We start from the raw sequence: 27,542 nt of genomic DNA on the forward strand, positions 1-27,542 counted from the left end.
GCAAAAGTTCGCGCAACTTTTCCCCGATATTCCACTCTCTTTGAAATCCTTATCAGTTTCCTTGGTTCGCATTCCGCCGACGCGGAATCTAAATTTTAAATGGAATCTTATTTCGCGACCGAAAACTTTCTACTTCTTTTCGCGCAGCCAGGCTCCCTTTGAACTTTATTCCTCTTCCCGTCGCGGAATTGTTCCGTGAATTCAATCCAACGCGAAACTACGATTTCCCTTTGGCAACATTTCATTCCACTTATTCTCGCTTAGAGAATAGAACGAACTTTTTTATCAACGTTGAGACGCAGGAAGAGAGTACAGAAATTACTCTTCTGAAGAAAATGTTGTCGGAGGAAGGGATCACAATATCTTTATGCACGTAAAGGTACACGATAGAATAAAAAAATTTTAATCCCTAGCACTGTGTAGTTCGCCAGTGCTTTTGCAATAAATATACACGAAAGGGATTAAGAATTCTTTAACGTAATGTGTAATATAAAATAATAAATTATGTAAAGTAAATCTAATTTTTTATTTTCTCATTTCTAAAAGAGTACCCGTTGTCTTTGATAAGTGAAAAGTAAGATTATGTTATTACATCACCTTAAAAAGAGTATTTGCATGTACTCGATAAAGAGTATAGTTTGTAATCCTATCTAGAATACGTCTACACATTTTATAAATCATCTTGTATTCGGTGGAAGTATTGAAAGAATTGGAACTTGTTTCTTTATTTTGTAATATATAGGGTGTTCGGCCACCCCTGTGAAAAATTTTAATGGGAGATTCTAAAGGCCAAAATAAGACGAAAATCAAGAATACAAATTTGTTGATTGAGGCTTCGTTAAAAAGTTATTAACAAAATTATTAATAAAATTTGTTCACTTAAACGAATTTTTTTCTCACAAGCACGCAGGATTTTGGGGGTATGGCTATTTACCAAAAATGCTTATAATTTACCTCTGCAACTAAAAATAATTTTTCGAAGACGATTCGAAATTCTTTTTTGTCACCCAAAACTTTTAGCACTTACTCGAATTTTTTTCTCGAAACTGAGTAGAATTTCAGGGATATGTGTATTCACCAAAAATGCTTATAATTGACCCCTGCAACTAAAAATAATTTTTCGAAGACGATTCGAAATTCTTTTTTGTCACCCAAAACTTTTAGCACCTACTCGAATTTTTTTCTCGAAACTGAGTAGAATTTCGGGGATATGTCTATTAACCAAAAGTGATTGTAATTGGCCCCTGCAACCGCAAATAATTTTTTCAGAATGATTTGAAATTTTTTAATTTCGTCGAAAAAATTTCTGATCGGTATGGAACTTTAAACGTTAATAAGTTTTTAAGGAAGCTTCAATTAAAAAATTGGTGTTCTTGATTTTCGTCTTATTTTGGCCTCTAGAGTCGCTCATTCAAATTTTTCCCAGAGGTAGCGGAACACCCTGTATATAGAATGTTTGGAATCATTAATCTCCAAGTGGAATTAAAAGTGTCGAGGAAGTTCCTATTTATTGAAACCATTTTTTGTATTTAATATAAAAAAAAATATTTGAGTGAAGTAATAAAAGTTAATAATTTTCGTTTTCTCCCTTTTAAATATTAAATGCAACTGTAAGTGTTGCAGCATGCTGTTTTTAAATCTCTTTTATTTAAATATTTATTTTAAAAAATACCTAAAGGAAAAAACTAATGCCCTAATGGATTGTTTTGTATTGTAAGTGAAAATAAATCGAACTAAAAATTAAAAATTGTCAGAGAAAATTGGAATCTGTCAGTGGTACAGAATAAAATTCTAAATTGTATGACACATACTTTGAAACGTTTTATATTTCAATGGCGAGATATGGAACTAAAAGTTGTTAGAAAAGATTTGTATTTACCCAGTCTCGTTCCATTCCATTATAGTATACTATAATGTATCTACAAATTGTGCAATACAGCTTTGGAATTGCTTTTGTAGTTCAATGAAAGCGAAAGAAATTTAAAGTTTTCAGTGAGAATTCAAATTTATTGAGTCTCGTTTCTTCGTTTTGGATACAAACTGTTTGATTCATTTTTCGAAGCATTCTTATTTCAATAAAGCTAAACGGGTTCGACACTGTGTCACAGAAAGTTGCAATTTATCGAGTTTGCTTTATTTTACATATAAAATACTCTTGCAAATATTCTGATACAATTTTTAAAACTTTCTAGTGTTCAGTCTTGCAAAAACAAATTTGTGAGATCAATTTAAACGTTTTGATTCGTATTTCAAGTCTAATTCAATACTACGAGTAAAAATATTAACACATCAAAATTACACAAAGTTATTACATATAAATTAGTTTTACGTTAAACAAATTTTTTAATACATTTATTAAAAATTTTTTGTAAGTTAATATTGTTTCACTTTAAAAAGTTATAAATTAATCCTGCCTGAAATACTTTCAAATATTTAATTCATTTCTTTTTTCATCGTTTACTAATTAATTAATTTTCATCATCCAAAGTCAATGTTGATACCATTAATTTTATCTCAAGCTCGAAATTTTATTTATTTTTCATTCCTTCAGAGTAAAATTAATTTGTTCATCTCTATTACAATTTTGTATAATTTTTGATACTAATCTTTTTGTCCATAATATCGTAGAAGACTCGAATTCTGAAATCGATTAAAAAATTTACATAATATAAGTCATTGCATTGGATTTACATCTGTTTCATCGTCCTACGTTAAAGTACAATTAATGTTAACAATTATCGATTAGAAAATTCAAGTCATTATAACTCCGCGTCTCGCCTTGAAACAGAATACGCCATTTAAATTTTACGACGTATTTTTAAAATCACTCTGTATTTAACTGGGATTAAATGGAATTAAAACTTACCCGAAGGAAATTCCCATTTATTAAACTTTTCTCCGTGGGTGTGGGATGCAAAGTACACTGGTAAAGTTTCACGATGGTTTTCTTTAATCCACTTGCATAAACCTGCTATTTACCCGACGGGTCTTCTTCGTCTTTCCGTTCTCTATTTCCTCTCTTACCATCGAGAACGTGTTATAATAATTTCATTATTCGACGTATAGCGAGGGGATTCTGTTAAACACCCCGTTTTATCGGTTCTCGGTGTAAAATCGATTTACAGCATGCAAAACACAGACGCCTCGTATCGGTATCATATTTACGATATATCAATATATCGTTTACGAGGCAAACTCGACGTTTTGTTGGCCTTTTTACGGTACCTTGCGCACCCGACCGGCGTAAAAGTATCGATATTCGATATCGCTGCCTGCCGATAACTGCGTTTCAATTAAACGCGCAGTGCATAAAAATGTTGTAAACGAATTACGACTGGCGGTTCATACCTTTCTCTCATTCCCATCGATTAATCGATTATATCAGCCTTTCGTGCACGCGCGCAAAACCTTTACGCAAGAACTAACATTTTTTACGTTGTTTAACACTTTTCCAAACGTATACTTTTTCGATTTAACTTAAATTTGTATAATACTTGCAATATCGGAATTAGTAACACGATATACAGGGTGTTCGGCCACCCCTGGGAAAAATTTTAACGGGAGATTCTAGAGCACAAAATAAGACGAAAATCAAGAATACCAATTTGTTGATAGAGGCTTTGTTACAAAATTATTAACGTTTAAAGTTCCGCCCGTACTGAATTTTTTTCTCGAAAATGCGTAGGATTTCATGGGTTCGTCTATTCACCAAAAATGATTGTAATTGATCCCCGCAACTGAAAGTAATTTCTCCGGGACGATTTGAAATTGTTGAATTTAATTGTTAATAACTTTTTAACGAAGCCTCCATCAACAAATTGGCATTCTTGATTTTCGTCTTATTTTAGTCTCTAGAATCCCCTATTAAAATTTTTCCTAGAGGTGGCTGAACACCCTGTATTTAAATAATACTTTTTTAACAATTTTCTTAGTATGCCATTCGAGAACGAAGATTTTTTGAAATATTTCATTAGAATAGCAGTTTGATCGTTATTAAAATATTCAGTAATAATTATAAGACAATTTTTTACGTAATTTTATCAATGTTACGAAAAGAGTTACTCTTTCCTGATGCAATAGTTTATTAATAACTACTTTTCTTAAATACAAGTAAGGACTCTCACAAACTATATTTAATCGAGGAAGAAGGCTAAGCATAAATAATCTTAAATTACCATATTTTTCCATTCGTAAATTTGGATCTATTAACGAATTTTTTAACGAATTTGATCGATTCTCTGTACAGGGAACAAAAGGTTCACACGTACGCCTTCATAAAAATATAAAAAATTAAACTATTGCAATACTACCCACTATTTGTAAAATATCTTTTCCACCAATGAATTATACATATAAGATACTGCTTGTTACATTTTCATCTCAGTAACCAGTATTAAAAATTCACCTCATGTTTTTCGACATTGGCGTTCAGTTTTCAACACTGAACCTACCGATACTTCATGTATATCTATTCCTACCATGACTGGTCAAGTGACCAGTCTTCCTTCTTCCCTTTTATGAGGCAAGGTACTTCTAATTTTTGCATTATATGTATAGAAAGTTGTATTTTGAAGTTTTTATATCGCATATTTTTTCGTATAGCATGCATTTTAAAAATCTGTACAAAAATATTCAATAATTTTACTTTAAATATGCATACTTACTACTTTAACTTGAAACAGAAAATCTACAAACAACGTCGAAATTTTTAAATTTTCATTGGATAGAAGATTAAACGCCCTTGTAAACGAATTTTCTTTCAAATCGGTACCGTAGTTAATTACGGAGAAAACAATTATTTACGAAAGAATAATGGCATAGTAATTATACAAACATTATGTATAAAAAATTTAAATTCATTTTTAATTAAGTAAACAATTTATAATCCAGTTTTATCGCATACCAGTCGTATTATTAATAGGAATTGCTGAAACTTCTTTAGGTATATAGCATCAAAGTAAATATCAAAATAAATATAGATGACAGAATAAATTATAACAGTAGCTATATTTATCTGATGGAAGATGGAGAACCCTTTAAAATAAAACTCGTTTCGAGTGGATAGCTTAATTAGTTCCGGAGATATAAGGCTTCGAAACGTTTGTTTACTTTTCAATGTTTACGTCGGCGCCAGGTCAATGACGTCGCGTGCAAATAGTAGACAGTACGTAGTAAATTCTTGAAAATACTACGTTACTCGGTCACGATTGTCACGATACACATGCGAAAGAGAGAGGTCCGACACGTAAGACGGAGACAGAGATGGTTAAATTGTAAAAATGACTCTCTCATTTAAATTACGATATTTTCAAAACGGAAAGTTGAATCGATATAAACTAAAAATCATTTTAAAGGGAAGGCCTTGCTACTTCTAGGAGTGGCTCAATGAAGGAGAAAACACTAGTAGTTCCGGAACTGTATGTGTATAAAGTTTAACTATTTTTAATACACGTTGTAAAACTGTTCTAAGATAATGGAAACTGAAGATTCTCTCCTTTCATGTTTGCTGTATATTTCCTATTTACATTCGAAACTAACCAGAATTTGATACCAAATTTTGTCCGGCTTTTTTACAAAAAAATATAAATCGTTCAATTGCTCAGATGACTGGTCGTAATAGACAAGACAGAGTCCATATTTTCACAGGAAACAAACAATAAAAGTAAAAGTGAATGTTGAAAAATTCATTATACATATACTATAAGAAAAGTCGTGAAGTTAAATGGAGCTAAAATAACATTTTATGTCAAAAATTCTAAACGAAATTTTAAAAACGTTCACTTGACCGGTCGTAGTAGACTTAGTGTTAAATATTTTCGTTTTTGACTTGTTATGTTTTCACCTGCTATAGATAAAAGTAAACAAAAGAAGAAATATGTATATAAACGTACGACTGTTAAAATACCATTATTGAAATCTAACCACTAAATTGTATGAATTTTTATTCCTCGTCGTTTAATTGACTATTAAATCTCAAACGTGAGCGTTATCACGTGTTTCGTTTCTCTTCGTCGTGCTCGCAGAAAGAACCATTTAAATTGCACGATTCATCGCGGATTTTTATTTCTCCGATCGCGTTATTATCGCGAGCATTTGTTCCGTCTTGTCTCTTAAATAACCGTGGACGGTTGAGAGCACGGATACATTTAAATTCGATAATTCGACAGGCGGAAATTCAGTGGCCGTCGATGGGCGCGTTCATTGTATCCAGTTAATATTTCACTGCCTCTTTTCCGGCCCACCGTTCCGCTACCTTCACGGTAAAAATATCGGTTTTCGATATCAGATAGTGCACCGACCCGGCTATATTGTTAGCAACGAGAATTAAACGAACACACGAACAAAAATAAAAAGCAGTGCGTTCACCCGATGGTTCATTAATGATCGATACCATTAACGGCTTGGAAGAAACAAAAATAAAATATTTTCTTCCGTGTTTGTTTGCCTCTATTGTGAGCTCTTTACCAAAATATTATGGAACGTGTCCCAGTAATCGTGGTACGATAGTGGTCTATGCGAAAAAGTAAGTCGACAGTGTGGAATAAAATTTGTTCGTCCGAGACTTTGTTTTTGAGAAAATTGACTTGATAATATACAGCACGCATGCAATAGAGTAAGTAGAAATGGTAAAGATTGGTCAGACGCTCCAGATAAATTCGTACCCAGTCGCACGCGTGCCCCATAAATTTTTTAACTCAATTATCTCGAAAACAAAGTATTCGACGACAAAATTTTATTTTACATTTTCGTTTTATTTTTTTACGTCGAATAACCACTTCCAGGTTCTACCATGATTGCTAATATAGCTTGCATACTTGCTCTTTTAGGTGCGATATCGAGTTATAGTTTGTAATGAATTCACTTTCTAAAAGAAACTCTGACAATCAATTTTGAATCGAATTTTAAAACTATTTCATTTTAGCTATTAAGTTTACTTCATTTTATTAATAGATATGTTTTCAGTGCTTACATTCTGTTATACAGTTTTGAATTGTAATTTGCAATCATTTTATTAATAAGGATATAACTTATTTCTTATAACTTTATTTATATATAAATAATAACTTGCTTTCTTTCATGTGCTATCGAATTATAATGTGCAATTAATTACCTCTTTAAGAGAATGCTTGACAACTAATTTAAAAATTATGAAGAAATACGTAGAAAATATGGAATGTTTGTTCCTTTTTAAGAAAATTAATTTTGAAAATTAATGGGGCACGCGTGTATAGTGTGACTCGAACAGCGTAAGTAGAAATAGTAAATAATGGTCAGACGCGCGAGTCCGTATCCAGTCGCAACAAATATTATTTTTCATATTCGGTTCTATTCTTTGCGTTGAAACGCCTTCCCCTGGTTGTATCACAATTAATGACATCCTGTGTACGGTGCTATTGAATTTTAATTAATATTTTTACTATTAAAAATAAGAAAAACGGAAAGTGAATTATATTAAGGGGCCATTCTACTTTGTAGGCACAAAAAATACATATTTCTTTGTGATTTTTTTTGCGGGCTATTAAAGAGCAATTAATTCCGGGTTTTATGGATACATTTATTATATATTTATCTATATATACGAATTTTTGCAACGCATAATATCTATTGATTATGCTAATATAGTATGAAATACAAAAACCAAAGATAGAAAGAATATAGATAAGTTTGGTTATAGCATAACCTAGGATCTTTTCAAAAATACGAAAAATGGCAAAATGGCAGCTATTTTACGAAAAAATACTGAATATTTTCATATATTCGGTTGCTTTTTTGTTAATAAAAGAAAAAGTATTGCATATATCGCAATTATCCTAGTTCATGCTATAGGGAGACCAGTTCTAAAGTTACTGTATAAATTTGATGTTGATATCTTGAATAGTTTTCATCTTATCGTCTACGCAGTGCTGAAAAATGTAGTTTCGAGAAAAACAGCTTAAAAGTTTCACGTCCAGTTGTTATACCTGCGCGTGGTACATTTCAGCAGGCTATAACTTCGTTAGTTTTCCGTATTTCAAGTTAATATTTGGCAGATATATTTTCGAGACTACATACTAAAAGGAAATGCAAAAAAAGAAATTCAATTTTTTTAATCCCACGAAGTAGAAAGACCACTTACAGTTTTACGTTTAGTTATATCTGCGCGTGGTACATTTCAGCAGGCTATAACTTCGTCAGTTTTCCGAATTTCAATTTAATATTTGGTAGATATATTTTGGAGACTACATACTAAAAGAAAACGCAAAAAAAATTCGATTTTTTAAATCCCACAAAGTAGAAATGCCCCAAGTTATTCGTTTCCTTGTTTCAGGATTTATAATATACCTACAAACAGCGTGACGTCTAATTAAAAGTCGTCGATAAAAAATGGATGTGTCATATAAATTGTGCCTGGGAAGAACCGGCCAATATATCAGCGGAGACTAATTTATGTATTCGGATCGTTCGATTTCGGGTTTGCTCAATTATTTTAGGGGTAATAATGGAAATAAAAAGGTTGAAAAGCTGGTAGATTTATTGGATCGCCTCGATCGTTCTCGCAGTAAAACGCAACTAATTAATCTAATTTATGTTAAGGCCCGGCAGGTGAATGACCGACACGTTATTAAAATTCCTACGAATTTGCAATTTAGATCGATGGAACCGGCCGAGGGAACACCGGAACTAATTTCGCGCGAGGGTTTTATGGACAAATTCGTTGCGTTCATCGGGCATTTATGTGCGTTTAAAATTGATAAGCCTGATGAGGGGTTGCTGAGCATAACGAGGCTGAGTTGCGATTAACGTTTTACTGGTAAATTAGTGGAGCTGCCGGGGGATAACGCGGAGTGGAAATGAAGATCGAACGTTTGGAAGACTGGAATGGAAGTAATTGAGGAGTTCCGCTTCTGAGAACGGCAATTAAAATGATAATGATCGTTGTGGTGGACATTTTTATGCAGACGATTTTTACTTTTTCTGTTTTCGTTTACTTTATGGTTATTATACAGTATACGTTTTTGTTATCAATTCTGTGCTTAAAACAGACATTTGCTATCGTATTTCTGGATCATCTTTAAAAACACTCTTCGTACGTGCTCGCTCTTATTTTAAAGCCAAAGTGACGGAATTTAAGGATAACCGTTTTTTTCCTTACTGCCGCCGTATTACTTCTGCGACACTTTATATTAATATTTATATTAATTATTATATATAATATAATGATTCTTTCAGTAGCGTATAATTAATTAACCTCTTTACTTTGAAAGCCAAACGAAGAATATTTTTTCAATAATTGAACAGTTAAAGAAAATTAAAACGTCTGCCTCTAGAAATTAATTAAAATAATTTTTCTTATATAAATAGACCTAACATCTTTCTATCGAAATAGAATTATTTTAATTCGGAATTATGTTCCAATAATTTAGAAAAGTTAATTTTGTTTCACTTTTCATTTAAATGGTACGTAAATACAGAAAATGCGTATCCATACAGGGTATTCGGCCACCCCCGGGAAAAATTTTAATGGGTGATTCTAGAGGCCAAAATAAGACGAAAATCAAGAATACCAATTTGTTGATCAAGGTTTCGTTAAAAAGTTATTAACGTTTAAAGTTCCGCCTGTAGGATGGCAACTTGTGAACAGCTACGCGTTCATGATAGTGGTTCTCACTCAGCATGAGAGACTCTACTTACTGACGTATCGACAGTTTTACAGTTTTCTGAGTGAGAGCCACTATCGCGCATACGCAGTTGTTCGCAGATTGCCATTCTACACGCGGAACTATAAACGTTATTAACTTTTTAACGAAGTCTCAATTAAAAAATTGGTATTCTTGATTTTCGTCTTATTTTGGCCCTTAGAATCGCCTATTAAAATTTTTCCCAGGGGTGGCCGAGCACCCTGTATAAATAAAAGAGCCTCGGTTTTGTTTGAAAAGTTTTCGTAGAATCGATCAAAGAAACGAAAATTCTTTAGTATTATGTAAATTATTTGTTAAGTTTGGCTTGCAAAGAACAAACGTGCACGTTCAAATTGTTGGTTTAATCATTTGCAGAGCGAGAGGGCCGAAAAGTGCTTAACCCGGGCCGGCTAATTTGTACTTTACGAACAAGCTAATCAATCTTCTCGCTCGTTCATTTTCCACCTCGTTACGGACTTTTATTTAACGTGCAACGGGCTGTCACTCTTCCCTTTTGTCTCTCATTTTCGCGTGACGATTTATCGCGTGAAATCTACCAACGTATTCGAAGAGAACAAACTCGCAGGATCTCCGTTCACGCGCGTCCATTATCGACAATCTTTCAGTTTGCTCGGCCATGATTTCAGTTTATTTGCCTCGCGATCGTTGGCGAATAACCGGGTAATTACGCGTAACTCGAACCATCAATTTACAATAAATATATAAATATATATAACACTTCGTTCGTTCAACAAGAATCTAGAAAAAATGTTTCTTTTTATTCGTTCAATTTCGCTGCATAATAAAACGGAGAAATATAGGTAAAAGAATGAAACCTGTTTTATTTCTTACTGAACAAGGAATATAAAGTCAATGAAAATATTTAGTGACCAAGAAGAGGTATTAACATCACTTTCGACGTAAAATAAAATATAGGAAATTTAATTACTTTTACAATAAATGATACATATTTGAGAAAAATATATTTGCGATATATTTACAAAATGAAAAAGTTTTCAGTACAAATGCATTGTATTAGGGTTTATTTCAAGTTTAAAACTCGGTCTTAAAACACTTAGAATATTTATTAATGATAATGTTAATGTTATTGATGACGCTATAAAATGATAACACTGAAGAATTAACAAGTATTGCTGTTTTTCGCACAAGTATTTATTAAATACTATTTAACTCAATATCGATAACAAAAATAGATTATGGGTAAAAATCGACCCACCATCGCGGGCAGAGTGATAACGACCCCAAAGCGCTCTAGTCAATAATTGTATTTCAAGTTGCTGAGTATTTAACCCCTTGACGTACTATTTAATTCTAAATAATTTTCGAAACGTAACTATTTAATTTTGTTTAAATTTGTTTGTACAAGGAATGGCCTCGAAAAAGAATAAATTTGTTTTATGAATACCTTGTAAATGTAAAAATGTGTTGATTTTAATATATAAGACTTGATGACGAGTAGCCTCATGATTGTGAAACTTGACATCAAGAAATTATGACGAATCAGACACGTCATTGTATGGCAAGGGGTTAAAATTGCCCCTTTGTTCGAGGAAGCACATGCAAATTCGTGTCCTCAAAAGGCAGATACGAAGTTACCATAACTAATGCGTTAAATGGATTCAACGTTAAGCAGAAAAGCTGAAACACGTAACTTGGAACCGTCTCTCTGTACTTGTTTGCAATTCTCGATGGCGGCGTCCTTGTTCCGTGTCAAGGCCTTCGTTAACGCCGATTCCAAAGTGGGAATCGGGTCAATTTGCAGAAGTGATTTTATTTGCTTTTCGAATCAATATCACGGATGTGCCGTGTTAATCGTTGCCCGTAGACGCGTTATAATCGCGAAACAACCCCCTTATTTGCTGGAAAAATTACAAATTTAAACGGGGACGGAAAAATTGCTTCCATAAATGTTCGCGTTCGCGGAATTAAAAGGCAGGGAGAGAGCCTTCGCGGAAAGTAATTTAAAAGTATAAAAGGCGGAATAAAATACGAGCACGTCGGAGTAAAAAAGCTGAATCAGATAGAGAAACAAATTTCCGTCCCGGCCGTAACAATAGAAAGTCAATTTCGCGTTTATTTCTTCGCCAAGCTTTTGCTTCGACCAGCAATGGAATCAATGTAACATAATATAATAGAAACTCCATTATTCGTTCGAATAGAGACAGGACTTGGGTCAAAGCAAACACAGGCGTTTTGAAAAATTTTCGAAATGCATTACTTCAAAATTAATTTTTCGAGTTGTTCGGAAAATAATCTATATAACGCAATTATTTTATCAACTATTAATGTATTTCCAATTGTGTGATTTATTTTTCGCTTCACAAAATAAATTATTTGGTTTTGACGAAAATGACTTGTTATTTTTATATTATTACTACGCTTCTTAAAACCGATTCACTGTTATAGTTTGTGTTTATGTTTTATATTTGTAAAATTCAGCACGACCATTTGTAATTTTCAGCAAAAAATTGATTATTGTGGTGTACAAAAAATACATATATTGTATTTTCACTCATTTTGAGCGTTACAGTTATTCTATTATTGTTATTATTGTACCTGTTACAATTATTCGACTTCCATAAATTTCAAATATAATTGATACGATATGACTTTAAATATAGTTTAGTATGAAACATTCGGTGCTATCAGCTATGAAAAATTCATCAAATTCTACTTAAAAAAGTTAATCATTATATTAGGACTTATTTATGTTTATCGTGTATTATAGATGTTTTCTTACTATTGATTTTCATTATCATTGCGTTTTGCATATTTGTTTGGTTCCTTCGAATTTGAAAGACTAATCTTAATTAGAATTTGAAATCGAAAATTTAGAACTGTAGATTGGAAAGTTAATCAAACTCGAAGTTCAGAAATTTATTACTCAATTGTACTGGAAGTTAAAGTTGATTTTAAATATAATCGCTTTTTGTACTCTTGATGAGTTCCGTACGTAATCAAAGAGATATCGTTATTAAGGACGTAAATATTACTAACTCGGAGCAAAAGTTTTCATTTCTTTGTTAGTTACGGGATTTAACTTGCCTCCTTTGCATTTTATTCCCAGCTTATTTTATCGGCGTTTATTACCCTCGTTCCGCGAACAATCTCCATTACTCTCTGCTCAGAAGAGATTCGCGAAATGAAAATGTTCTCACAGTTGTTGGTATCTCGTCGTGAACGCGTTCTTTTTATTTTCCTCGCGCGAACAGTCCTTTTTTGGAATTACAATGAAGTGACTCTCGCGTTTGGACACCGCCCGATCGATCCGATTTCCGGCGACATTTAATCGCGCATAAATTGAGCAATCCTCTTTAATTACGACTCCACGATCCTGTAGAAAAAGCCTCCGAGTCCCTCGATTTACATACTACGAGCTACTTTGTAGGGTTACTGCTCGAATCCACGATTCCTGGTTTGCCGAAATGCTTATGCTTTGGAACACTCTTGATGCAAATCGACGTTTTATGGTTGATGGCCATTTTCGAATATTTTATGTCAGACACGAGAACTTTGAATCATTCGTAAGGAATTGCAATCGTTATCGAGACCAGAGAACAAATTGTAGAGCTAATCTCGAAAACTTGTCCATCTTTATACAATTTACATTTTATTATCACTTATGTAATACTAGGAAAAATGGATGGTTATAACTAAGAAGACACTTGATTCGAATTGACTATTGGATAAGAAAGTTAGATAAAATGTTACTAATATTTGTAGAAGAAACTGTCATCTTGAAGAAAGGTTTCCGAAATCTTTTTCATTTTTGTATTTCAATTTCAGTTCTTAGTCGAAAAGCTTGAAAAATTAAATATATTTATATCGAAGATGAGCAGTCAAAATTATGTCCGATTGATCAAAATTAAAATAACACTTCCGGGGATGAGTAATTCGTAATTAATTGCAATCGTTATCCAAAAAAAAATGTTATTCAATTTTATAATTTCTATCCAAATAGCAAAAGAATATTATGTATCATCTTCTATTTAAAAAGATTGGGTCTCCCTGGACTATAATTTTAAAAAGAAAAATTAAGATTAATCCTCATTAATTACTAAAAGAAAACAGTTTCTAACGTTTTATTTGGATCGTATGTAGTTTGAAACCTACGTCCATGAGTTAAAAGAGAGAATTTTGTAAGATAGGTGATTCATTAAAGAATAATATAGAAATATTTAATTTTTAAACGATCCCATTTTGAATCGAAATGTTCACTTTCTTAGTTCCTTTATTCCCGCTTCGACGGACTAAGTAATTTGAGAACTAAAAATTTGCATACGTAGATTTACATATTCCGAGCTTACTTTGCAAGGCAATAGCCTAGAATTGAGTTTTTTTGACTGATTAAAGCGCATTTGCTTTAAGACCTCTTTGATGTTCACGTACCTACGCGGAACGATAGGCATGTTTTAATACATTTTCGTGTTAGCTCGAGAAATACCTCGACATGGTTGAAGATCATTGAAATTTCTACGTTGTTTTTCATCCTCGTAAACTACCAACGCGATCCACGTCATTGATATCTTCTTTTCCGCTGTTAAGTTTCAGAGACATTCGCGACGGTGTTTCCTTTTACACATTCCTCTGTAATGGAAATAAATTACGGAATGTAACATAGAAGCGTTTCAAATGAGCGTAGAAATGTCAGCGAATAAGAACAGGTTCGAGCTATAATCGGTGTGACTACTTTATATGCAAATTGATCTTGTTTGCCGAGAATTTACTACATGTTATGTCCGTAATAAAATTTATTCGCCTTTGCAAGAAATTCATTGAAAATATATGCCACTCTCTATGCTCGTCATATTATTACGTTATCGCCATTTCATTAATGCTAATTCTGCTATAAAATTTGTATTTATTGCGCGTCATCGTAACTATTAATTTAATGATTGGAGAGGACCAGTTAATTTCTCATTTGTACTCATCTATAATTTCTACAAAAATTGTTCATGCATTTATTTAAATATTACTGTCTTCGATCCTCTGTTATAATATTTATGATAATATGATTGCTGACTTTGGTATGTAAAATTCGACATAATGTTCATAGTAAACAAAAATTTGGACTTTTTAGTGTTTACAAAAAAGGAGCTGGCGAAATTAAATTTAATTAAAAACATGAACGTTTCGATCCTTCCTTCCCTTCAGCCTGACAAACAAGTAGAAAATTATAATATGCAAATTGTACGATATGGAAAAGCAAGTAAATACGTTGGGAAATGTTCCGTTTAACATTTTTCTTGTAAATGATTGTATTATTCTTTATTTCTAATCAATGTATTTGATATTATGACCAAGACATATTGAGAGCTATTTTAATGTTGTTTAGACGTAAAACAAGAGATGATACAAAAACTCTCCTAATGTTCGTTCACCCTACGTTAAGGTGACTTACGACTATTTCTGAGGATTGGAATTAAGAGACATTTTTTTGGTAAATTACGTTACGGTCGTTTAAGAAATCTCCAAACTCCACACTGTCTTGGAATCCTCGGAGCTCTTTGTTCTTATTTGTGATCGAAACACCTTAACATTTTCTGGGGCAAATTGGTTGTGGTAAGATAATCCACAAGATTTTTCGTTTTTGTTTTCTACTATTCTTCTTCCATGATTTTTTAATCGAATAAATTAATTTTGTTAAATTTTCTGAATCTTCATAAGCTAGCCCGAAATCAGTTTTGTCTAATCGAAATAAATAATTCACGAATTTATTTTGTATTTCTCTGGGTAAATGTATGGTTAACAAATTTATATTTCATTTAATTTAAATTTATATTTATAAAATAAATAGCTGCTGAAATTTTTCGGCAAAAAATAAATTTTTCAAATCGCTCTAAAAAAATTATTTTCGACTGCAAGGGTCGATTACAATTATTTATGGTCATTACATATACCCTTGAAATCCTACGCATTTTCGAGAAAAAAATTCTTTACCGAAAATATAATGTGAGGCCAGAAATGGTTCCCCGAAATTTCATGCGTATCTTTAAAACGTCATAACTTCTGAACGGATTGGACGATTTTAATGTTCGTAAAGCAAACTACGCGTATTTTGGTGGAGAATATGTACAAATCACAAAAATATTCGAAAAGTTGGTCTTTGACCCCGCAAAATGAGAGAAACCCTATAAAAATGGTCCAATTTTTAAACAGCCATAACTCCTACAATGGTGAATATATTTCAATGAAACTTTTTTCTGAAGTAGAGCTCATGGGTACCTACAAAAAAGTATTAGACAACTTTTTCGTAGGGCGTCAAACAAAATTACTAAAAATGAAAAAGGAATTTTTAAGAAAAATCGACAGGGGGTAGGTGCCTACATTTTTCGACGAAAAAAAAAATTTTTAATTAATTCTGAAAAAATTATTTTCGGTTGCGGAGGTCAATTACAATCATTTTTGGTTATTACATATACTCCCGAAATCCTACACACTTTCGAGAAAAAAATTCGAGAAGGTGTGAAATTTTTCGACGGAAAAAAAAAATTTCAAATCGTTTTGGAAAAATTATTTTCGTTTGCATGGGTCAATTATAATCATTTTCGGTGAATAGATATACCCCCGAAATTCTGCGCATTTTCGAGAAAAACATTCAATACGGGCGGAACTTTAAACGTTAATAACTTCTCAACGAAGCCACCATCAACAAATTGGTATTCTTGATTTTCATCTTATTTTAACCTCTAGAATGTCCTATTAAAATGTTTTCCCAGTGGTGGCTAAACACCCTGTATATGTCTTCTTTGCTAAAATATTGCGAAGGTATTTTATTTGGGATATTTCATTTTCTGGGGCAAATTGGTTGTGGCAAGATGATGCATAAGATTTTCGGTTTTTGTTTTCTAGTATTCTTCTTCCATAATTTTTTAACCGAATAAATTAATTTTTTTAAACTTTCTAAATCTTCGTAAGCTAGCCTAAAATCAGTTTTGTCTAAATAAAATAAATAATTCACATCATTTAATTATTTTGTATTTCTCTGGATAAATGTATGGTTAACAAATGTCTTCTTTACTAAGATATTGCAAAGGTATTCTATTTAGGATATTTTCGGTTGAAAAAAATAATGTATATGTTTAAAATGGTAATGAATACGTGGTTCTAAAACTCATAGAAGAAAGGCTAACGGTTTTTTTTGCAAACAAATTGACCTGTTAAACTGGAATACCCCCTTACTTTTCATGGTCACGATCTTGTAACGTGATAAAACATTAGAAAGCGTCTGTCCGTTTGCCTTGCGTTTACTCTATGAATTGGAGAACTTTTAGGTCGATCCTACCGGACCCAAAAACTGTGGAATTGGACCCAAACTGTCACTAAACGGAGGAAATCGCTGGAAGCTACCGAGAGCACAAAATAACCCAACCACCGTAGCTTTCAACCGTTTATTGCCGGTGTCTCTGGGTCACTGGGTGCACCTATTTCCACACAAACGCACCTCCGGTGGTTGCAATAAATTTCCCGAATTTACGAACGACCGAGGGCAGTCGTAAACCGACCACTCGGTAGCAAAGAGACGAATTCCGCTGGAAAAGTCGGGTCGAATTTTGCGTTTCGAAATCGTCGAGACCCGCGCTGCAGTGGTCGATCTTAACAATCCAGCCGGAGCAAACTGTAAACGGGATATTTATGGATCTTCTCCTCTTGTAGTTTTATTGATTTTGAGATAGCAACGCTCGAAAATGGTCGACTTTGTTTCCCGTTGGAGAAGAAAAATTTTTACGTATGAAAGTTAGGAAAAAGATTTACTTACCCCATAAATTATAAATAAAAATAGAAATATGAAAGCTTGAAACGATTAAAATTCAGATAATAAATTTGTTGGTAAACGGGGAGCCTCCATATATTCGCCTAAACGTAAAAACTAAATATTATTTAATATTTAATCAATATGCAATAGTTCAAAACTTAATCTACTTCTTTCTTTCGTTTTAGAATAGAGCAGATATAATCACGCGATATTATTGTAGTATATTTTTAGAAAATATCTAAATATACTAAAGTCGTAGGAAATAATTAAAAAAGTGAACATGACGAGCTTTTAATATTTTTTTAACTTGATCGCGGTTGCAACGTAGTATGGCCCCAACTCTCTCTATACAGGATGGCACACCTAAATATCTCCTCTAATTGTGGGGGTATAAAAAATAATTTGTATGCCGTTTGAATGGTTTGAAAAGACCTTTCTTTTGCAAAAAAATTTTTTTTTCTAGGGTAATTTTTTCAGAGTTTACAAGGTTATCGATGTTTTTTTGCGAATAATTGTATAATTTTTTTTATTGCATCGTGTAGGTGATGTTAAAATGCGTTCAGATATGTACATTACATGACCTTGAAATGACATTTGAGATAAAAAATTAAATGGAAACGAAAAACTTTTGTCTTTAGAGACTTAAGAGTAAATAAACATGTTTACTATCACGAAACCCCATTATGAAAGTAATACTTTTTCACGAACCTATTTTTCAAACTGTCATTGTAATAGATGTTCGAAATGGTGCCCCTCCATATCGATACATATTTAATGTGTATAATAAAGACGTTGAATAATAATAATAATAATAATAATTCAACCATCCTGTGTACGCTCAACAGGTGAAAAAGAGTTCGACATAAAAAGTATGTCCTTCCCCAGGCAGATTTGCAGTCAAAAACATTAATGTCTACATTGCGGAACGGTACTTCGCGATCATTTTTCATATTCTTTCTTTTTCTCGAATTTTTCTCTCATATTTTTCAACGTGGTTGCAGCTCTTCGAGGAACGGTTCGTCGAGGATTCACGAGCAGCGTTTAATTCGCTGGTTAACGAACGGTTGGAATTAGCGGTCGGTGGAGCGCGGAGTTTTATGGAAAATTGATGGTAATTAAATATTTGTCGGCAGCTCGAGTCAATGCACCGTGCAATTTTGTTACAAACAAGCGTTATTCCGGGAGAAACTCGTAACGAACATTCGCGGATTACAAAGTGCCGCATTATGGTGACCGGAGGCCCAGTTAATGCCAGCGCCTGGTTTTTATACGTTTCAATTTTGGAAACGATCGTACCGACGACGCCAGGAAGCGCTGATAGCCTCGTGGAATCTCGTTAACCCTTTTGATGGATATTTTTCTCCTTTTCTGGGGGACTCGTGTTTGGCATTCGCACGCATGCAACCTTCTTGGGATTCTTGTTGCAGTACCTCTTGATCGTCGTCGCGTTTTCTCAGTTTATGACTATATTAAATGGTCCTTCTGCGTGTCGTTTACCTTCACCGAGACTCGTTAATGCAAACTGCTACTCCATCCTTCTATGTATTACTTTCGGTTTCGTGTTTGGCCACCGAAATTGGTTTCGAAACGTTATTATGGAACGTTTCGAACGTGCGCCATTTGAGGTGACTGCAGTTGCTCCGAAAAATACTGTGCCACGTATAATTATAGGGTCAAGGTACTTAATATGGCCTAGTAAAAATTAAATCGCTGTCGATCGAAATATAATAATTTTTTTTAATTAATTTTTGCATTTAATTTGCCCCAAAGTAAACAAAAACTATTCGAGCTCCGTACAAAATAGATTAGAATTATTCAAATCAACAGATTGTTATTTGTAATTTAAATGTGTACCCAACTTGGCCTGTTAGAAATATTGATTAATTTGTGTATATATGGTGTTCTAAAATAAGACGAAAATCAAGGATACTAATTTGTTGATTGAGTCATCGTTAAAATGTTATAGAAACATTTCCGACCATACAGTATATTTTCGGTAAAGAATTTTTTTCTTAAAAGTACGTAACATTTCGGGTATATGTGTATTTACCAAAAGTGATTGCAATTAACCATCGCAACCGAAAATAATTTTTTCAGAATGATTTGAAACTTTTCAATTTCGCCGATTTTAGGCATTTACCAACGTCGATTTTTCTTAAAAATTCGTTTTTCATTTTTAATAAATTTGTTTGACGCGCTACGGAAATGTTGTCTAATACTTTTTTATAGGCATCCATGGGTTCTACTTTCATACTAAATTTCATTGAGATAGGTTCACTATTGTAGAAGTTATGGACGTTTGAAGATTGGGCCATTTTTATGGGGGTTTTCTAACTTTACGGGGTCAAGTAACAACTTTTTCAATATTTTTAGAATTCCTACATATTCTTCAATAAATTACGCGTTGTTTGCATTTTGAAACTTTAAAATTGTTCAATCCGTTCAAAAGTTATGATGTTTTAAAGATGTGCATGAAATTTTGGGGAGACATTTCTGGCCTGAAATTATATTTTCGGTAAAGAATTTTTTTCTCAAAAGTGTGTAAGATTTTGAGGGTATGTCTATTCACCAAAAATGATTGTAATTAACCCCTGTAACTGAAAATAATTTTTCCAGAACGATTTGAAATTTTTTAATTTAATTTTTTAATAACTTTTTAACAAAGCCTCAATCAACAAATTGATATTCTTGATTTTCGTCTTATTTTGGCCTTTAGAATATCCCATTAAAATTTTCCCCTGGGGTGGCAGAACACCCTGTATATGAGTTGATAAAGTTATTTTATTATTTGTTTTTGTTTGAAAGTTTTTTTTGAAAAATTTGTTTTAATAAAATTATATTTAAAACGTGCTTTTCTGTGCAAGTACAAAAATACTAAAAATGGATTGAAAACATTGTTGACACTCACAAATATTTCTTGCAATCTTGTATGTGATCTTGGTGACCTTTTTATTTTTCTAACCTTGTTCTCAATATCTGTTATCATATGTTTCCTAATAACTCACCTCTCTGTACTCTTAGAATATAATTTATTCCCTAATATTTTTAAAAATATTTTCTGTTTCGTCTTCATAGTGATATGGCTATCCTATATAGGATTTTTTGTGAGCTACAATACTACCAATGCTGTTTAGTAAATATTTCTTAACAAATTAAAACTTTCTGTGTTATTTTAACCCCTTAACGTTCATATTTTTCGGGTTAACCAAGAATGATCAGTTTTCTTTATTGAATTTGTTTCTAAAAATGCGGTTTTTGTTACTTACAATGTTGTATCCAACGTATAATTTGAAAGAAAACAAATATTATCATCCCTTATACCATTAGATTAAACAAATATCGTTTTTCAAAGCAGTCAGACTCGGGCATGAACGTTAAGGGGTTAAAAGACATGTAATGAATAACGATATTTTTATTTTGAATTAATATATATTTAAATGAAACTTTTTTTATTTGCATATAAATAACTCTAACAGAATTGATAATGTTCCAAAACAAAACCACCGTTACCTATTATTTTAGGTTTTAAAAAAAAAAGTATAAACTCAATATTATTTCTAATTACTCTTCATTCGGTATTTAGTGGATGTTCCTTTATTTTTAATTGCTTGTAATAGCTGTTCAGAAACATTATTGATTCAGTTATATAGAATTTCATTTGAGATATCTAAGTTCGATAACATTGTATCGAACGACTTTTTAATTTCAGGACACGATGATGGACTGCGGGGGTGACGGAGGAGGATTGGAGGACCTCGTCGATCTGGCGACCGACGTCGCGGATTCGTCCCCGACAATTCGAGGTAATTAATCTTTCCATTCTTCTTGATCCCTTAGTGACGAGTCATACTTGAAACTCCAATCAGATTCAGATTACAGACTCTTCTTTTAAACGGAGAAGTCATTTAAAGTTTATACCGGGGTGAAATCGAATTCGTGTTTACAAATGTATTCAGCCTGGATTCGAAAATATCATTCTATCGAGTCAAATAGAACAATACAAAATTGATTAGGATAGATTTCCCAATAATTGCCATTTTAAGCTTGTTGAGTATCTTTTTAGATGCTGTTTAACTAAACTTGTCTTAGTTTGAAGCATGGTATTATACAGGGTGTTCGATCACCTCTCGGAAAAATTTTAATAAGATATTCTAGAAGCTAAAATAAGACGAAAATCAGGAATACCAATTTGTTGATCGAGGCTTCGTTAAAAAATCATTAACAATTAAATTCAATAATTTCAAATCGTTCTGGAAAAATTATTTTCGGTTGCAGGGGTCAATTACAATCATTTTTCGTGAATAGACATACTCCCGAAATCATGCGCATTTTCGAGAAAAAAATTCAGTACGGGCAGAACTGTAAACATTAATAACTTTTTAACGAAGCCTCCATCAACAAATTGATATTGTTGATTTTCGTCTTATTTTGGCCTTTAGAATCCCCTATTAAAATTTTTCCTAGTGGTGGCCGAACACCCTGTATAACATAATAATATTCGTGTGCGTCGAAAATGTAGAATTAATTAAAGTCTGCAAAAATTCCTATTCTTCTATAATTGTCAATGTTAACTCGATTTTAACTAATATTATTATTCGTGTGCGTCGAATATGTGGAATTAAATAGTCTGCAAAAATTCCTATTCGTCTATAATTGTCAATATTAACTCGATTTTGTCACATTTAAATTAAAACAAAATGGTAATCCCAAAATCTAATCATATCGTAATTTCTGATGAATTTTATATTACGAGAATCAGTCCAAAATACAAATTACAAAAGAGGATGATTACCAATATATTATAGACACAAAAAGACATCGTTGCAAAAACAAATTAGTTATCTGCAAATATCGTTCGATTACCATTTCATTGCGATTATCGCTAGTCCAATAATCGATCTTTAGAATGTACTACAACACAAATTTAAACAGATATAATGTAATTATTTTTTATTTAAGTTTGATGATTAACAATAATTGTTATTACGCTTAGGAAATCCAAAAATATTAATAAACTACTATATCATTAAACTAATAAACTATAAAAATGTTAAGGTGTTAATTGTTAAACAATGAAGAAAATATTGAAACAAGCCGTTGCAGAAATGTTCATTCCAAAATTTATTTCAGTAAAGGCCAATTTAATGTTTTTTTTATTCTAAAGATTTCTTTGTATTCCGTTGTCTATTTACCATTTTTGCGACCAATGTGTAAATATCTAAATAACTGAAACAAAAAAGCTACGCCTTTAGTAGATATATTTTTTATAGATTTTCATTATTGACATTTTTCACGGTGTCGAGAAATAATTTCAATTCTTCATGGTAACTCATTACAGATTATTAGCATACTCATTTTTATATTTCTATATATAATATTTTTCTTGAACAACCTAATTAGTTGTATGTTTCTACGTATAAATTATCCCACTTCATAAACTGAAACGTATACTTGAAATAAACCAGCTTGAATAAAATTATTTTTCCTACAATCAATTTATTTATCCAATCCGAGAGATCTGCGACGCGTTGATGAGATGTCTTTAATGTGTCTTCACATTCTTCGCGGAAGAACTAATTAACTCTAAGTCTTATCTTCCAAGCATCTCGTAAAATCGTTGAACAAGTTCTTTGCGACTTAAGTGCTTCTTGCAGTATTCTCGATTCCATTTCCTCTCAAACTATCCACTTGTTTCGCGCCCCGTTTTATACGAAACCAGCGTATTCGCACGTTTTATTTACTCGTTAATTAGATCGTCAGAGCGGATCGATAATTAAGAAAATGTCCGCGTGTAACGAGATGGAATAACATTGTCTAGATAGGGGCGTTCGTAATACAAGGACAGAGAGGGGTTGACGATTCTCAGAAATTGTTAAGGTAAATAAACGTTCGGCGGCAGGGGGGTGGGTGAATGGAAATTGACAGGAATGCAATTAGTCCCGACACAAAGGGGAATGTTTTCTCCCTAATATCCCCGAGATGGAATAATTATTTACAGGCGCAGGAAAATTCTTTGTCGAGGACTTTCACTTTGGGGTTTCTCGCAATAGAGAAATTGCTCGCAAGGTGTATTATAAACGTGTCGTTAAAATGTTTCGTCCCGAGACTTGGCTCCCTGGATTATGTCCGAGAAATGGCACTAATTGGAAGGCGAACAAATCACCCTTGCTTGGCCAAAAAATAGGGGAGAATACGACGCTCACAGAATAGAATCTTTTTTTAACGTTCGAAGAACTGGCGATTGAGTTTGCCTTATTTCTTTCTAGATTTTCTTTCTTTTTCCTTTAAAAATAGCACTAAGCTCGGCCATGGCTGTAGATCAAATTTGAAAATTGGAACGTAATACAAGTTTCGAGACTAATGTACAAAATCCATCTATTAGGTATTAAACGTTTTTAGATGCAAAAAGAGGATCTTGGACTTTTTTTGATTAAACTAACATTTTAAATTATTTTCCGGGCATGAAACTGCCTATCATGTTTCTAACATTCGTTTTTGGAAATCGCTGTATTTCCTAACGAATAATCTGGTGACAAAATAGATTTGTCAAGAATTAACATTTCATTAACATTTAGTTTGCATGGAATTTATTATTAAAATTAAGAATATCAACTTCTTGACTGAGGCTTCGTTAAAATGTTATTAAAAAATTAAATTAAAAAATTTCAAATCGTTCTGAAAAAATTATTTTTGGTTGCGGAGATGAATTACAATCATTTTTGGTGAATAGACATACCCTGGAAATCCTACCCACTTTCGAGAAAAAAATTCATCTAGCAGCTAAAATTCTTCGACGAAATTAAAAAATTTCAAATCGTTCTAGAAAAATTATTTTTGGTTGCTGGGGTGAATTACAATCATTTTTGGTGAATAGACATACCCTCGATATCCTACTCACTTTCGAGAAAAAAATTCTTTACCGAAAATCTAATGTGAGGCCAGAAATGGTTCCCCGAAATTTCATGCGTATCTTTAAAACGTCATAACTACTAAACGGATTGATAGATTTTAATGTTTAAAAAAGCAAACTACGCGTATTTTGGTGGAGAATATGTACAAATCGCAAAAATATTCGAAAAGTTGGTCTTTGACCCCGCAAAATGAGAGAAACCCTATAAAAATGGTCCAATTTTCAAACAGCCATAACTCCTACAATTGTGAATATATTTCAATGAAACTGTTTTTTGAAGTAGAGCTCATGGGTACCTACAAAAAAGTATTAGACAACTTTTTCGTAGAGCGTCAAACAAAATTACTAAAAATGAAAAAGGAATTATTAAGAAAAATCGACAGTGCCTAAATTTTTCGACGAAAAAAACAAATTTCAAATCATTCTAGAAAAATTATTTTCGGTTGCGGAGGTCAATTACAATCATTTTTGGTGAATAGACTTACCCTCGAAATCCTACCCACTTTCTAGAAAAAAATTCGAGAAGGTGTGAAATTTTTCGATGGAAAAAAAAATTTCATATCGTTTTGGAAAAATTATTTTCGGTTGCGGGGGTCAATTACAATCATTTTAGGTGAATAGACATACCCCCGAAATCGTGCGCATTTTCGAGAAAAAAATTCATTACGGTCGGAACTTTAAACGTTAATAACTGTTTAACAAACCCTCCATCAACAAATTGGTATTCTTGATTTTCGTCTTATTTTGGCCTCTAGAATTTCCCATTAAAATTTTTCCCAGGGGTGACCGAACACCCTGTATATGTATAACATGGCAATAAAAGTGTTAAAGTAGTTTCATTTCAATCTTGACTATTTTGCGTTCATACCCCTATATCTTATTACAAAATTGTCCGAATGGACTAATTTTATTTTAATTTAATTTTAAAGTTTAACATTAAACTTACCACGACTGATTAGATGATCATTTTAAAAATTTTATTTAGAATTTCTAACATACAATGCTATTTTAGCGCCATTTAACATCATGACTTTTCTTATAGTACTCGTACATTGAATTTTTTAACATTCACTTCTACTTTTATTGTTTATTTTCTGTGAAAAATATATAGTGTGTCTTGTCTACTACGACCAGTCATCTGAGCAGTATCAAATTCTGGTTAGCTTCTGCTATAAATAAGAAATATATAGCAAAGATGAAAGGAGAGAATCTTCAGTTTCCACTGTCTTAGAACAGTTTAACAACGTGTATTAAAAATAGTTAAATGTTATACACATACAGTTCCGGAACTACTAGTGTTTTCTCCATAATTGAGCCACTGTTAGAAGTAGTAAAGCTACGCCTTTCAAATGGTTTTGGTTTATATCGATTTGACTTTTCGTTTTGGATTTAAATGAGGGGGTCATTTTTGAAATGGAACTATCTCTGTCTCCGTCTAACGCATCAGACCACTCTCTTTCGCATGTGTGTCTTAACAATCGTAACCGAGTGACGAGTATTTTCAAGAATTTACTACGTACTGTTTACCATTTACACGCGAGGTTATTGACCTGGCGCCGACGTAAACATTGAAAAGTAAACAAACGTTTCGAAGCCTTATATCTCCGGAACTAATTAAGCTATCCACTCGAAACAAGTTTCATTTTAAAGTGTTCTCTATCCTCTATCACATGAATATAGCTACTGTTATAATTTATTCTGTCATCTATATTTATTTTGATATTTACTTTGATGCTATACACCTAAAGAAGTTCCAGCAATTCCTATTGATTATATGACTGGTATGCGATAAAACTGGAGTATAAATTGTTTACTTAATTGAAAATGAATTTAAATTTGTATACATGATGTTTGCATAATTACTATGCCATCATTCTTTCGTAAATAATTGTTTTCTCTATAATTAACCACGGTACCGACTTGAAAGAAAATTCGTTTACAAGGGCGTTTAATCGTCTATCCGAAGAAAATTAAAAAATTTCGACGTAGTTTGTAAATTTTCTGTTTCAAGTTAAAGTACTAAGTATGTACATTTAGAGTAAAAGTATTGGATATTTTTGTACAGATTTTAAAAATGCATGCTGTAAGAAAAAATATGCGATATGAAAACTTCAAAATACAACTTTCTATACATATAATGCGAAAATTAGAAGTACCTTGCCTCGTGAAAGAGAAAATAGATTATTCCTAATCATGGTAGGAATAGATATTACATGAAGTATCGGTAGGTTTAGTCTTGTCAAAGCATTGGGAAGAAAACTGTATCTAAATAGTGAAATTTAAAAATTGAATTTCAATCAGGTAAAAGAGATTTGCTACTCACATTCAACGAACGGTATTTAAAAAGGGACAGGAATTTTGTTATTTCAGCTCATGGAGTAATCGTCCAGGATTCGAGTAATTACATCCTTGGTAATCGCGCGACGACTCCATGACAAAGTACACATATATGCATGCATATATAGCCAGGGTTTACCACTTTATAATCACTTCCTTTTACGCTGCTCGCATTGATCGCTTAAACTCGTCCCTTAATCGCTTCTAATTACCCGGTCCTTCTGCTCGGTGGTTGTCTTACGCCTTGGAACGATAACTCTTTTACGACGATGGCAAATTTTTGGTCACGCGATCAAGAACGATCGGTAGTCTCGATCACGGTGTCCTATCGAGTTCGATTTGGCCAATGAGCAGCATTCGATCTTCGTGCTTCTTTTAGATTCCTCCAAGTCACCTGGAGTCGCTTTTAATTGCCATTGCACGCAGCGCGGATCGATCTTCCCCGATCGATAATTCGTTGGTCTGAAAGGGATCGAGATTGAAGCTCCTAAGTGTATTTAATTGCCTCAGGCGGTGATTACTTTGAATCTTGGTCTGCTTCGACGCCGGACAGCGCTAATAGTAGTTATTACTGGCAATTGATCTGGACTCGGTATAGTTGTTCCTAGAGTTCTTAGTTAGTTTGCGTCTCGATGACATCTGGAGTTGTCGAGCGAAACGTTGAATGCGACATTGTATAAACAATCAGTGTATCATCGATTCTCGTTCCTTCCAAATTGAGAAAATATTATTTTTTGATGATTTCATCCACTTGTATCACTTATGGAACTAAAACAATGAATTCTCGAGTTGACATGTTAAAGGAAGTCAATTTGAATAGGATTCATAAATTTTAGCGAGGTTACAAAAATAAGTAATA

General features: G+C 32.7%; 1 protein-coding gene across 1 annotated transcript in view; it reads left to right on the forward strand.

Annotated features, from left to right (window-relative positions):
* Positions 1–27,542, forward strand: part of LOC143348890 (uncharacterized) — a 68,071-nt gene that overhangs the window by 14,276 nt on the left and 26,253 nt on the right. The window contains exon 2 of the mRNA XM_076779610.1: positions 21,146–21,239. Within this exon, the coding sequence (XP_076635725.1) occupies positions 21,146–21,239 (94 nt within the window). The remainder of the gene's footprint in view (positions 1–21,145; positions 21,240–27,542) is intronic.

Source organism: Colletes latitarsis, chromosome 2, assembly GCF_051014445.1.
Source record: "Colletes latitarsis isolate SP2378_abdomen chromosome 2, iyColLati1, whole genome shotgun sequence".
Taxonomy (NCBI): domain Eukaryota; kingdom Metazoa; phylum Arthropoda; class Insecta; order Hymenoptera; family Colletidae; genus Colletes; species Colletes latitarsis.